This window comes from Hemicordylus capensis, chromosome 2 (genome assembly GCF_027244095.1).
Source record: "Hemicordylus capensis ecotype Gifberg chromosome 2, rHemCap1.1.pri, whole genome shotgun sequence".
Taxonomy (NCBI): Eukaryota; Metazoa; Chordata; class Lepidosauria; order Squamata; family Cordylidae; genus Hemicordylus; species Hemicordylus capensis.
Genome location: NC_069658.1, coordinates 303,554,399 through 303,568,256, shown reverse-complemented (window position 1 = coordinate 303,568,256; position 13,858 = coordinate 303,554,399). Strand labels below are relative to the sequence as shown.

Here is a 13,858-nt window from a genome sequence, read left to right as displayed (position 1 = left end):
TCCCATATTACTTGTTGAAGACACAGGTGCATGTGCCCACACCTCATGTTTCTACAATGATACAGACCTATTTTTCAGAGAATGTGCTTGTTCAGAGAGACCCTCTATAAGACTGCATGGATGCATAACTATGATTGCATTGCTGTTGCATACCTATGTTGTTACTGTAATGTGCAAAGTAGCCCTGGGTTCATCAGATATGCTTCACAGGTGGATGAAAACCAACATGTGTGTGTCTGTGGCTACCCACTGAGCCATTCCACATTTTTTTACAGTCGGAACTTCCTCCTTGGCCCACTAACACTTTGGTTTTGCACAGAAAGGCTGACCCTGAAACCTCAGACCCATGCTCTCTCTTTGCTTTCTCTGCCATGCAGTGCTTAGCATTGATCGTATGGAGAACCACACCCACCTCAGGAGACGCTATCCCCGCTATCACAGCAGCCTCTTCCGTGGCCAGGTCATGTGGGACCCACACACCCATGTCGTGCTTCCCTTCTCAATACTTACACCCCGCAAAGCTGAAGGTAAGTGATTGCCTGTTCTGAGTTCCGCCAGGTGCAGCCCAGAGGTATTAGAAGGAGAGCTGGTCTTGTGGTAGCAAGCATGACTTGTCCCCATAGCTAAGCAGGGTCTGCCCTGGTTGCATCTGAATGGGAGACTTGATGTGTGAGCAGCACTGCAAGATATTCCCCTCAGGGGATGAAGCCGCTCTGGGAAGAGCAGAAGGTTTCAAGTTACCTCCCTGGCTTCTCCAAGATAGGGCTGAAAGAGACTCCTGCCTGCAACCTTGGAGAAGCCGCTGCCAGTCTGTGAAGACAATACTGAGCTAGATAGACCAATGGTCTGACTCAGTATACGGCAGTTTCCTATGTTCCTAGAAGTTGATGCCTCCTTCCCAGCATACCTGGAACAGCTTCTGTTGGAAATCCTGTCATCTCTTGTTCTTTGGGCAGTGTCATGAAGAAAGGGCATTGGTGGGAACTGTCATTGCAGAAACCTTTTTCTAGAGCTCTTGTTGCTCCTTTTGGAACCTCAGAGAGCCATTATATAATTTACTTCAAGGCTATCAGAAGCTTATTAGCAGGGGAGAGAAAGAACCTCCACATTGCAGGAAGGAAGGATCTAGGAGAATTTTTGATCCCTAGCTGGGAGGCAGCATCTTGTCAGCAATGTAGCATCCAGGCCACAGAAGACAGATCTTCTCTTGGGTTTTGAGGAAAAGAAGCTTCCTTTTGTTTCAGAAACCTTGAAAATGAGCTCACAGGATACAGCTGAGGTTAAAATGCATGTTTTGGAGGTGATACAGCTATGATAACATCTCTCTCATCCTTTGACCTGCCTTAAGCGGCACTGGTGCTATTGGTTCCTTGCCTCCAACCTTGTTTTTACCAAATACAGGATCAAAAATTAGAAGCACACCTAGCTTGTCTCGTACCCTAATGTCAATTGTGTGAACTGCTAACTCGTGGTCTACCCTAAAGGTCTGTATGATCTGACCCACTTTGCCCAGCATCCTATGGCTGCATTCAGTGGTTCCTTCTTGTTTTCCTTTCCTGCCTCTCGCTCCAGTCACAGCAGCCCCTATACCAGTAAGCAGTGAAGCCAATGACACCATGGAAAGTCCCCCACTTAAGCACTCGCTGCCGGAACCCGAGCCTGCGGTAACCATCCTCATCCTCATCATTTACCGCACCCTTGGAGGGCTTCTGCCTGCTCGCTATCAGATGGATCGCCGCAACCTCAGGTAGTGGTCCACTGCTCATTCCTCCTGGTCATCGACCAAGCACTGTCAGTCCAACAGAGCCTCCTGTGAGTGCCTGCGCCTGTTTGCAGATAAAGAGTGACCATAATTCCCAGGGGATGGTCTGAGGATACCATGATATAGCCACCTTACTGAAGCTAAGCAGGTTTAGGTCTGGTCAGTGCCTGGATGGGAGACTACCTGGGAACCCCAAGGATGTTGCCTTGAGGTCCATGATGGAAGAAAGATGCAATATCAACGTAATAAATAAAATGTATGTTCCCACGTTGTTCAAAATCCAGATCAGTTAATGCCATCAACTAACAGTGTTGCATTGTTCTTTATAGGCTACCCAAAAACCCTGTTATGAATTCCCCCATTCTGAGTGTTTCTGTGTTCAGCAACCACACCTTTCTTCAGAGCACGTTGGACACACCACTGGTGTTAGAATTCCGCCTGCTTGAGACTGCCAATCGCAGCAAGCCCCTGTGTGTTCAGTGGAATCACTCCAGCCAGTAAGTTCCTTTGCTGTTTGCACTGTGGCTTCCTCCCAGGGGGATATTTAGCACGTGTCATTTACCCTGACACTTTTGAAAGGCTAGTGGGAGAGTCAGCAGGGTGCAGGCAACACATCACTGGCCTTGAACACAGGAAGCCTAGCTTCTCATCCTGTCTGCACCACTGCCTTTAGGTCCAGTGCTGAAAAGAAAAGTAACTTTGCCTTTTTGTATCTTGGGGGAGAGTTCACATGTGACTGTTGTTCATCTCCTGATGACTGTCTCATCAAACCATGACTGACTTGTGGAACAACAAACACAAAAAGAGTTTTTCTATCACTCCACCCCAAATGCCACTCTTCTTAAACAAGAAGGTTTACACATTCAGTCATGAATCATCAAGTGATGTACATACATGGGTGAATTGGCTCTCGGTTTCTCTCACACTTTGGTATAATGATCCTAGTTTTGAGCCCTCTGTCTGTGGAAGAGCCTAGTGTTGCTATTATTAAACAACTACGTATTGTTAATTACTACGACTGTTCATTCAGCGCCAACACTTTATTAATTATTAGTAGTAGTATTTATTGTTTACACAGTCAGACAGGTGTTACTGACTGGTTTGTTTTATCCAGACATCAAGTCCTTCCCAAGGACCTGGGATGGCTGAATTTTTAGCATCAATATTGTTGCTGCTGTTATAGATATCATCGCAGAATATAGGCTGTTCCCAGTAAAGTTGCTTTTTGTAATTGGCTGATGGTGATTTCTGTGGCCCCCATGGTGTTGAGGTGCTCTTCAAGGTCTTTTGGAACTGCACCCAGGGCGTCAATTACCACTGGGATTATTTTGGTCTTTTTCTGCCACAGCCTTTCAATTTCAATTTGTAGATCTTTGTATTTGGTGATTTTTTTCTATTTCTTTTTCTTCTATTCTGCTATCCCCTGGTATTGCTATGTCGATTATTTTCATTTGTTTTTCTTTCTTCTCAACTACAGTTATATCTGGTGTATTGTGTGGCAGATGTTTGTCTGTTTGTAGCTGAAAGTCCCATAATTTTTTTGCATCTTCATTTTCTACAACTTTTTCAATTTTATGGTCCCACCAATTTTTGGCTACTGGTAGCTTGTATTTTTTGCAGATGTTCCAGTGTATCATCCCTGCTACCTTGTCGTGCCTTTGTTTGTAGTCAGTCTGTGCGATCTTTTTACAACAGCTGATTAGGTGGTCCACGGTTTCATCTGCTTCTTTACAAAGGCGGCACTTGCTGTTTGTTGTTTTTCTACTTTTGCTCTTATTGTATTTGTTCTTAGTGCCTGTTCTTGTGCAGCCAGTATTAAACCCTCTGTTTCTTTCTTCAAGTTGCCATTCTTAAGCCACTGCCAGATCTTGGTGATGTTTGATTTTCTGGTTATATTGTGTAAATATTGACCATGCCGTGGCTTATTTTTCCATTTTTCGGTTCTTGAGTTTTTCTTTCTTGTAGGCCTGCTTTGTTTCATTGGTGTTGAATAGGTTCTCGTTATTGGCCATTTTAAGTGCATCTTCTTCACTGTCCTTGATATATTCTCCAAGGCCTCTATTCTCCTCCTCTACTGTTTGATGGACTTGCAGCATATTATTATTATTATTTCTTGTTTGCACAATCAAATAGGTGTTGTTGTTTACATTTGTATCCCATTCTTCCTCCAAGGAGCCCAGAGTGGTGTACATGGTAATGTTTATCCTTACAACAACCCTGTGAGGTAGGTTAGGCTGACAGATATGTGACTGGCCTAGAGACACCCAGTGAGTTTCATGGCTGAATGGGGATTTGAAGTCAGGTCTCCTCAGTCCTAGTCCAACACTCTAACCACTACAGCACACTGGCTCTTTTGAGAGTTACTGAGCAGAAGAGATGTGGTTCCTGCCTAGTGAGACAAGATGGACTGGCAAAAAGACAAGGATTTATTCATTCACTCATTTATTCATCCATCATATTTTTATACTGCCTGATATGTATATCTCTAGGCAGTGTACAAAATTTAAAATATTTAAAAGTCACAAAAGTCATTAAAATATGACAATAAAAACAAAAGAATGAAATAGATATTAAAACAAGTTTTTAAAATTATTAAAATAATTAAAAGCTTGAGAGAACAGGAAGGTCTTGAGGTTCTTCCTGAAAACAAACAGTGAAGGAGATGCTTTTATTTCAGTAGGAAGCTTATTCCAAAGCCCTGGGGCAGCCACAGAAAAAGCCCGGTGCTGTGTCGCCACCAAACAAGCCATGGCAACCATAACCGGACCTATCCAAAAGATTGTAACAGGCAGCAGGGATTATAACAAAAGAGGTGCTTTCTTAAATAGCCTGGACTCAAGCCATTAAGGGCTTTATAGGTAATAACCAGCACTTTGTATTTCACCCGGAAACATACCAGCTGCCAGTGCAGTTCTTTTAGAACCGGTGTTATGTGGTCCCTTCATGTTGTCCCAGAGACCAGTCTGGCTGCCGCATTCTGTACCAACTGTAGTTTCCGGATTACGGACAAAGGCAGCCCCACATAGAGTGCATTACAGTAGTCAAGCCTGGAGGTTACCAGCATATGTAACCTCCATCCAGTGACTGTTGCTGGTGTCTATCTTATGTTTCTTTTTAGAATGTGAGCTCTTTGGGGACAGGGAGCCATCTTATTTTTGTTATTTCTCTGTGTAAACCACCCCGGGCCATTTCTGGAAGGGTGGTATAGAAATTGAAGAAGAAGAAGAAGAAGAAGAAGGACTGTTTTAAGTCCATTCACCTCTAGAAATGGATGTAGCTGACATATCAACCGAAGCTGATAAAAAGCACTCCTGGCCACTGCCTCCACCTGAGAAACCAGGGAGAGCTTTGGGTCCAGGAGCATTCCCAAGCTCCGTACATGATCTTTCAGGGGGAGTGTAACCCCATCCAGAACAGGCAGATCTAAACCATCTCTCGGGTCCTGGCTCCCCACAGTCAGTACCTCCGTCTTGTTTGGATTCAACTTCAGTTTATTATCCCTCGTCCAGCCCATTACTGCCTCCAGGCAAGCATTTAGGGAAGATATGCCATTTCCTGATGAGGTCAGCATGGAAAAGTAAATCTGGGTGTCATCAGCATATTGATAAACCCAGCACCCTACCTCCTGATGATCTCTCCCAGTGGGTTCATGTAGATGTTAAAAAGCATTGGAGACAGTATGGAGCCTTGTGGGACTCCACAGTCCACACTTCAGTTCTCGCTTAGCGGAACAACAGTCTCCAAGTGACACATCTGGAATCTGATAAACAAAGAAGTAGGAGAGAGTCACGTGACAATGGGGGGAGCAAGTCATGTGAGGCCAGCATGGTTCACTGGAAGAGAGGAAATGGCTTGAGACACAGAGGCTGTTCAAGGCATGGGGAACAGCATGGCAGAAGGCAGCAGTATGGAAAAGAAAACCAGGAGAGAGGATCAGTGCCAGCTCCAGGTTTCAGGGGTTCTTTAGCAAAATGTCCTCCAAGGGTCCCCTTCTACCTTTGGTAGTGGGCCCCAAGAAAGACACTCTGCCACTGCCACCACATGAAAGCTGTGGGCACAGAGTTGGTCTTGGGGGTCAGCAGTGGGCCTTTCTGAGGGTTCTGGGCCCTTGGCAACTACCCAACAGTGCCTGTCCTTGGCACTGGCCCTTGCAAGGACAGTCAGTGAGCTTATACAGTATGTATTTAGAAGCACAAGAAGAGTCATGGAAAAAAATGCAATCAGGGATAGACGTTTAAGAGTGAGGATAGAGATCTTGAGGTTGATAGATACAAGTCATGCTTGAGAGCTGATGTACAGACTTTAGGAGCAGGCAATTAGGTCAGGTCAACAGGAGGGAAAACTGAGTTGTCAAACGCTGAACAAATATCTTTTCTACTCTGTACCTCTTACCATATCATACTGAATGCATGGATAATAACAACAGAATGAATGAATGAATTCAGTGACTCAGTACTGAGTGAATGATAACTAGCATTCCTTACCATACTCCCCTCCACACAAGATAAAATTGGTCTTCCTCCATAGTGCCATGATGTGTTGCTAGGCCCCCTTCTGTGGAGGATTGTATTCATCAGCTTTGGCTGTCAACTGGTGGAACTTTAACTATTTATAATCACTGGACTGATTCACACACAATGGCAGCACCTGAGGTTGATGTGAGTACTCGCAGCCCCAGGAACCACAAATCCCCTCCATCCCTGCATCAGCCTCTGCTTCCTGAGTTTAGTTGTGACCTCTACACCCACCTGTTTTGGGATATCCTGCCCTACTTGCTTTTGGGAACCCAACATCTGTAACTGAGATCTGGAGTAAGTTACAGATGTTGGGTTCCCTGACAAAATAAGGCAGGATATGCTGAGATTGGTGGGTTTAGACACCACGCCCAAACATATCAGAACCTGGTCAGGGTGTTTGTGCAAACCTCAGGTGCCACATTTACATGCTAAGCCTCCCATTGTCTCCCGACTGATCCTTTGGTAGAGGTAGTTAACCTTTTCAAATGGAAAAAGACTTCTTGCAGAAACAAGGCAGACACCTAGCATGCTTCATAGGCCATTGATGAGCACAGAGGCGTAACTATAGGGGGGGCGGGGGGGCACGTGCCCCGGGCACCATCTTTTCTGGTCACGTGGGGGGCGCCGCCATGACAAAAAAAATTTTTAATTTTAAATTTTTTTTTGTTAATACAAATGTTTCCTGCTCAGTGCAGCAGTGCTGCAGCAGTCAAGGGAGCGCGTCGGCGCCCCCTCCCCCACAAGCGGTCCCTTCCGCGCCGCCCACGCCCCCCCCCATTGCTTTGCTGGCGCCTGGCAGCCAGTCAGTGGCCTGGCTTGGCGGCGGGCGCTTGTGAGGAAAAACCTAAGTATAATGTAGTATGTGGGGGGGGGGGCGCGGGGGGCGCCATTTCAGTGCTTGCCCCAGGCACCATTTTCCCTAGTTACGCCTCTGGATGAGCATCTTCAGATGCCACTTTGGAGACTCTTACCTTTGCTGCTGCTGTTTTTGGATTTCTTTGTGACTGCAGGATTGAGCCCACTGGTTTCTGGACAGCACGGGATTGTGATCTTGTGTACCGAAACACCACACATGTACGCTGCCACTGCTCCCAGTTTGGCACTTTTGGGGTCCTGATGGACAGCTCCCACCGTGAGGTAACGCTGAATCTTTAGCAAAGAAAAGGGCGAGAAGCATCTAGCAAGGAGGGCTCATGTGGTATGGGTAAAGAAGTCAGTGATGAACATCCAGAGAGTAGGCTGTGATATCGCTGAGGGCCAAATGGATGCAGCCACATTTCTTTATTCATGTGTTGGCACTATTTGTGTCTAAAGCAGGTGAAGCCCTGGAGCATGAGGGGCTCACGAAACTGCCATGCCACTAGAGGGGAAGGGCTCATTTTTATTACAGAAAGTGAACATCAGAACTATCTCCCTTCCCCACCTTTCTTCACCCAATTCCATCACTTTAGGCACTTTTCTCTCTCTCTTCTGGCTCACTCCCAGTACTGGAGTGGAAGGCTGTTTCCCCCAATACCTGCCACTGCTTCATACATAAATGTGGCAAACATGAAAGCAACAAATCTGGCTGCCCCTTGTAGCTCTGACAAATAGCAGAAGTATGAGCCACTGGTGAATCCAGTCCCCTTATGTCCCTGGAAGGGGTGCTTGTCCTTTAAGTATGGCCTTAGAAATCCAGGCTGGTTATGGGGGCGGGGGGCGAGGTTCAGGCATCTTTCCCCTACCTCCCTGACTGTTTGCCCCTTCTGCTTTCTGGGGTGCTTCTGCAGAGCCAGCAAGAGAGTCTCCTTCCTCAGGCTCTCAAGCCTCTTGGCTGCCTTGCTCACCATCACCCAGGGCTTTAAATACATTCCAGCAGCTGGTACAAGTCCCTGGAAGACAAGGGGCTCAGCCTCTCACAACACTGTCATGCCACCAGCACCTCCTGTCCTCTTGGCTCCCTCCTCCCCATTAGCTCCCTGCAGCTTTCGAAGGTGCGTCCATGCCCAGGTACACCTTCCACATCCCTGGTTTCCAAGTGTGGAGGCTTTCTCACCTCCTTGCTTCCATCTCTGCCAGTGACATAACGAGGCCATGCCTAGCCATGTCCAGGTTCCGGATTGGCGGCTGTCCCCCAGAGGACATAACATGGGCCTCAATCAACAGGACACAGACAGAAGGCCATTTAAACATGCAGAAAGTGCAGCCAAATCTTCTGATCAACAATGCTGAACAAAGCCCTCCTAGTTTTGTGCCATGACAAAGTAAATTGTAACCTTGTGTGCTTTCTCTTTGACGCCTCCTTTTGTCTTTTGTTCCTCCCTGCAGCAGCTCGAGGGCGACCTGGAGACCTTGGCCATTGTGACCTATTCCTTAGTGTCTCTCTCCCTTCTCTGCTTGCTGCTGGCCTTCTCCTTCCTGATGTGCCTGAAAGGACTCAAGTCCAACACCCGGAGCATCTACTGCAATATCTCCGTCACCCTCTTCTTCTCAGAGCTGATCTTCCTCTTGGGCATCAATCACACTGAGAACCAGGTGAGAGGAAGAGGAAGAGCCAAGGAAGCTTAAAGGCCAGGAAGGGAACCCTGGCAGTGGGAACCAAGGGGCCCTGAAGGAGCTCATCTGATAGGATGTGTGAAATAAAAGAGACGAGGAATGGGGGATTAATGAGGGCAGCCAACAGTTGTGCTGTGTCAAGAATCTGTATCCTCTGAAATTCCCATGCAGAGCTTCCAACACATCTTCTTTCTTTCTTTTTTAATTAAAACCACATTAGAAGCTTAGATTCCCAGCATTCTTCTCAGGTTCCTTGGTTTGTCATTAGATGCCAGACTCCACGCTCTGTGACACAGGGGCAGTCACGGAGAGTTTCAGAGTGGTACTGCTGCGTTTAATAAATCATGGAGAATGTGGCATTGCACTCCCCCAGCTTCCTGACGTCATTGGGGATATAAAGAGAAATGTTTACAATATTAGTTCCAGGTAAGGGGGGAAACTAGTCATCTGGACACACTGCAATTCCGAGGCCCTCTTTGAATGGCTGTGGTTTTGCTCTTCCAGTTCTTCTGCACGGTGATTGCCATCCTACTGCACTATTTCTTCCTCTCCACTTTTGCTTGGCTCTTTGTGCAAGGCCTTCATATTTACCGCATGCAGACTGAAGCCCGCAACATCAACTATGGTGCTATGAGGTTCTACTATGCTATTGGCTGGGGGGTTCCCGCCATCATCACTGGTAAGTGCAGATGTGTCTAGAAAGTCAGAATCCCCCTACCTATGGAGAGAGATGTATCCTGCCTGATGACATGTAGAATAAAACCGCAGGTGCATTACTCCTCTGGACAACCTTATCTGCAACACCAGATGCCTAAGATAGTGTGCATACGCTGCAGAATTTCTACTGTGAATCGGTTTCTGTTTCATGACAATTGTTCAGATAGAATGAAAAGTGGGGTTCATTTCATTCACCAAGTCAGATTTGTAAGCAACTGTCTGTGGGGATCCAATATATCAAGTTCTGTGTGTTGTGCATTTTGTAGAGATAATCAGGAACAATCAGACGTTCTCAAATGGTGTTACAATGAGTCAAGCCTGCTGAAGAGTTCAGCTTGCAATGTCCTCACATTAGAAGCAAGGAGATCGGAGGCAAAAGGAAGAAGCAGATTTACAATCCCCCACAATGCGTTTGTAAGATGTCAGCAGAAAAGCAGTATGTACACAATGTGGAAAGTGTACATTGTACAACTGACCCTCTCCTTCCTTTATGTCAGGATTATCTGTTGGCTTGGATCCAGAGGGCTACGGGAACCCAGATTTCTGCTGGATTTCCGTCCATGACAAACTGATTTGGAGTTTTGCAGGGCCAATAGCTGTTGTCATTGTGGTAAGCACTCCTCGCAATTATTCATTCTCCTTGCCAGGCTGTCATAGCTTTTCCTCTTCCATGCTTAGCATATCTGTTACCAGTTCTGCTGTCCTTGACTTCCTTTTCCTGTAATGAATGGATTTCAGTGCCTTGCTCTTTCTTCCTTGGTTTCCATTCTCTGTTTTTCCTGTCTCTTCTCTCCCTGCTCCTGGAGATTTTTGAATTATAATTTGCTGCTCTGAGGATTTGTGAATCTTTGAGATTTGTGGCCTCATCCTTGGTGCTCTTTGCCCCTTTTGCAATGTGCCACGAGGTTAGCTGCACTGCTGACTCCTGGCAGGAGTCAGCAAAGCAGAGAAGAAGGCCTTTGTGCAGCATCTTCTGATACTCACTATACAGTCTGCACCGGATGTAGCATCCTTGGGGATAGGAGGAGCAGGGCAAAGTTGGCAAGAGAGTTGTCCTCCATGTAAGAGCTGCCCTGTGCCTAACCAGTCTCTCTGCTTCCAGATGAACGGAGTGATGTTTCTTCTGGTGGCAAAGATGCTGTGCTCACCAGGCCAGAAGGAAGCCAAGAAGAAATCTGTCCTGTGAGTATTAACCTGTCACAATGTTCTGCTGAGCCAGGAGGCTGTTCTGTAACTAGGCTTCTCTCTTTTGCTGATCTGGGCATATCACTTCCCACACCATCCTACGCGTGAGCAACTTTCCACCTTCATAATGATTAAAAATAAATACATCCTACCACGCTTCCTGTCAATCAGTCCTGAGATGTCGTCCTTTTGGGGTGGGGAGAGTGATCCTAAATGTCATCTGAATTGTCTGCTTCCTAGACAGCTGAAGTTGCCCGAAGCAGGAGCTGTGACTTTTACCAATCCTCCGCATGTGGTGCTTGAGTCGTGAGGTGGAAAACTCCCCTTTTTGCACACTGGCAGTAAAGAGTCACATGGCAAGGGCCTGCTCCTAGAGCTCTGGATGAGTGTGCTCAGTTGTGGAGAGTGGGCCTTTGCTCCTCCTCCTGCTTTCTGCATCAATGTCTCTCAGGTTGTAGCCTAACCGCAGATTCTAACCTCTGTGTCTGTCCTTCTGGGTGGTTCTTTCTCTCTGTCTCTCTCCAGCATGACACTGCGAAGCTCCTTCATTCTGCTTCTAGTTATTAGCACTACTTGGCTTTTTGCCCTCTTGGCTGTCAACAACAGTGTCCTGGCTTTCCACTACCTCTACACTATCCTCTGCAGCCTTCAGGTAACTCTCTGCACTAGGGTGATGGAGGCAGTTGGGCAGAATTCAATGGAACAAGCAGACGGGGAGGTGACTGGTTTCTGTTGGGAGCAATCCTGTGGAACTAGCAGCTTCCCAGATGAACCATATCTGTTCCTGCATGCACACATTTATGACAGTGGCCAGGATCCAAAGATCTACTTTAGGCATCTCTCATGGATTTTATTTACTTTTTCCCCCTTTTGAATGGGAGATCCCAATGCCATATACCCCAAACTGCCACAGCTTTGCCAAGTGGCATCGGAGTACTGCTCTTTGGGAAACCTAGGTCCACATCTGCTTTACTTATACAGAACCAGTTGCACACTTCTTTGGATCCCAGCCACTGTCTCCACAGGCTCTCATTCTCCCGCATGAACCCTTGGATGCAGTCACGCATGCCTGCACAGCTCTATTTATATTGTGTTGAGGGTGTGCAAATCTAATTGTTTTGCAAACACAATTAGCATATTTGCAGATGTGAAAGTAGGCTGCAAATTTTGCAGCCCTGGGAAGCATCAGTCACCAGTCAACAAGCATTCAGTGAAATAACATAGCAATGGATGACAGTGACCTACCGGCTGGAAACAACAGATTGTTAGATACATTTAAATACACTAGAAGTTTGACTGCAAGCATCTGAGGAGCAAAGAAACAAACAAAAATGGTGTGGGCAGGGGGGAGCAAGGAATAAACACAATGTATAACGGAAAAGGCTAGAAATTTATTTCAGCAGGCAGTCACTTGCAGGAGAGGCCTAAAGGATTGCACCACCTGCAGTAAGGTGCCAAATGTTGCTTGCCCCTCAGAGCTTGCAAGGGTCGAAGCCAACCCTTGCAAGCTTTAACAGTAGCATGGGGAGTGTGGAGAAGGAAAGGGTACCAGCAACCTCGTTCTTTGTTCGTGCTTGCAAAACTGGTCTTCCTTTTATGGCTTAGTGCTGACATAGTCTGGAAAGCTTCTGTTCAGAGCCTTCCTAGCACGGAGCTTATATTTGGACTAATGGCTCCCTCTAGTGGGACGTGGGAAGAGTCATTTTGTTAATTAGATTCCATATAGCTATAATGATTATTAACCATAATACTGATATGTGCTTTTTCTGTGTGTTCTGGAACAAGGAGGAAGAATTTGGATCATCATGTCCCATGTCAAATAGGATGGCAGGCGTCCAACTCTCTTAGTCCTTTTCCAGAGATTCATAAATGGGCTGGGCTGCTGAGATTCACAGCCTCTCTTCCTGTCCTTCATAGGGCTTTGCGGTGCTGGTTCTGTTTTGCATCCTGAACAAAGAGGTGCAAGAAGCCTGGAAACTGGCCTGTCTTGGCAAGAAAGGTCAGGGAGAAGAAGCCACCAGAAGCAGTCAGGTGGGCACTCGCTTTGATCTTACCCAGTGTGTAGAGGGCGAGGGGAGGAGGATTTGGGCCAGGCTCCAGCCTTTTCTCTAAAATTGCCCCCTCCCCAGGAGGCTCCTGCTTTGTCCTGATTTCCCCTTCAGGCACATGGCATTAAAGCTGGAATGTAACCCGCTGTTTTTCCTCTCATGGCTGCAAAATTCAGTTCTTGTCAGTTCTTTAAGTTCTGAGGAAGGCAAGAGTTCTCCATCAGAAAACTACGGTGAAGGTAGACATTGCACATGCTGAGCATCTTTCTGTCATACAGTTATTAATAGCACAGAAGCCTGTTCAGGATGGAATCTGGCAAATGATATGTTCCAGATCAAACCCTTTCCTTTCTGTTCTGAGAGGATAAGGCCGTTCCGGGTTGTTTAGCCTTGTCCTGCCAATGAAGTGTGATTGCACTGAGCCTCACTATGTCACAGCAACCAATGAGAAAGTTCCTTGCCAAGATGTCCTACTAGGAGACCAGTTCCTTGTGCATATCCACACTCACACACTGTTATCTCTCAAAATGCTCAGTCCTGTGATCTAAAACACAGGTCAGAGCTGCACAGTCAAAGAAGAGCAGCTACTGACTCTTCCTCCCTGCAGTGGTTGCATGACAGGGCGGAAAGGGCTGTGGGGACAAGATGGCAGCACTTCTTCCTTCAGCCCACATTTCCCAGTAGCAGCAGATCCTAAATGAATAACCCTCGTGAAAATGTGTGTCAAGCGGTACCTGCTGAAAGGCCTTCTACATCGGCAACTTTTAAAAGTACAGGAATCTTTTCCTCTTGGCACTTTGCTAGAACAGTGATCCAGGCATTCTAGGATGAATTCAAGCTGTCTCCCTGCTGCCCTTGGTAGGAAAGTAGTCCTTCCAATATGTGGAAACATCTCAACCTTCTCCCTAAAGAGGCGACTGTGTGTTCTTTCGTCCCAGGGCCCCAATGCCTACAACAACACAGCACTCTTTGAGGAGAGCGGCCTCATCCGTATCACCCTGGGAGCTTCCACTATCTCCTCTGTGAGCAGCGTGCGCTCAGCTCGTACCCATTCCAGCCAGCGGGGATACCTCAGGTAAGGAGAAGCCGGAAAG

The 13,858-nt window shown here is 46.7% G+C and overlaps 1 protein-coding gene and 1 long non-coding RNA gene across 5 annotated transcripts in view; one reads left to right on the top strand and one right to left on the bottom strand.

Moving 5' to 3' along the window:
- Positions 1 to 13,858, bottom strand: part of LOC128347289 (uncharacterized) — a 75,925-nt gene that overhangs the window by 24,140 nt on the left and 37,927 nt on the right. The gene's annotated exons all lie outside the window — the stretch shown is intronic.
- CELSR3 (cadherin EGF LAG seven-pass G-type receptor 3) overlaps positions 1 to 13,858 on the top strand; it is a 129,013-nt gene that overhangs the window by 97,543 nt on the left and 17,612 nt on the right. The window contains exons 21-31 of one of the 4 annotated variants that reach the window (XM_053301697.1): positions 378 to 527; positions 1,579 to 1,747; positions 2,092 to 2,259; positions 7,290 to 7,416; positions 8,587 to 8,793; positions 9,319 to 9,493; positions 10,029 to 10,141; positions 10,634 to 10,713; positions 11,242 to 11,368; positions 12,634 to 12,747; positions 13,703 to 13,839. In XM_053301697.1, the coding sequence (XP_053157672.1) occupies positions 378 to 527; positions 1,579 to 1,747; positions 2,092 to 2,259; positions 7,290 to 7,416; positions 8,587 to 8,793; positions 9,319 to 9,493; positions 10,029 to 10,141; positions 10,634 to 10,713; positions 11,242 to 11,368; positions 12,634 to 12,747; positions 13,703 to 13,839 (1,567 nt within the window). Of the gene's footprint in view, positions 1 to 377; positions 528 to 1,572; positions 1,748 to 2,091; positions 2,260 to 7,289; positions 7,417 to 8,586; positions 8,794 to 9,318; positions 9,946 to 10,028; positions 10,142 to 10,633; positions 10,714 to 11,241; positions 11,369 to 12,633; positions 12,748 to 13,702; positions 13,840 to 13,858 lie in introns of those variants that run through there. The other 3 variants (XM_053301696.1, XR_008317480.1, XR_008317481.1) reach the window with 3 other exon arrangements.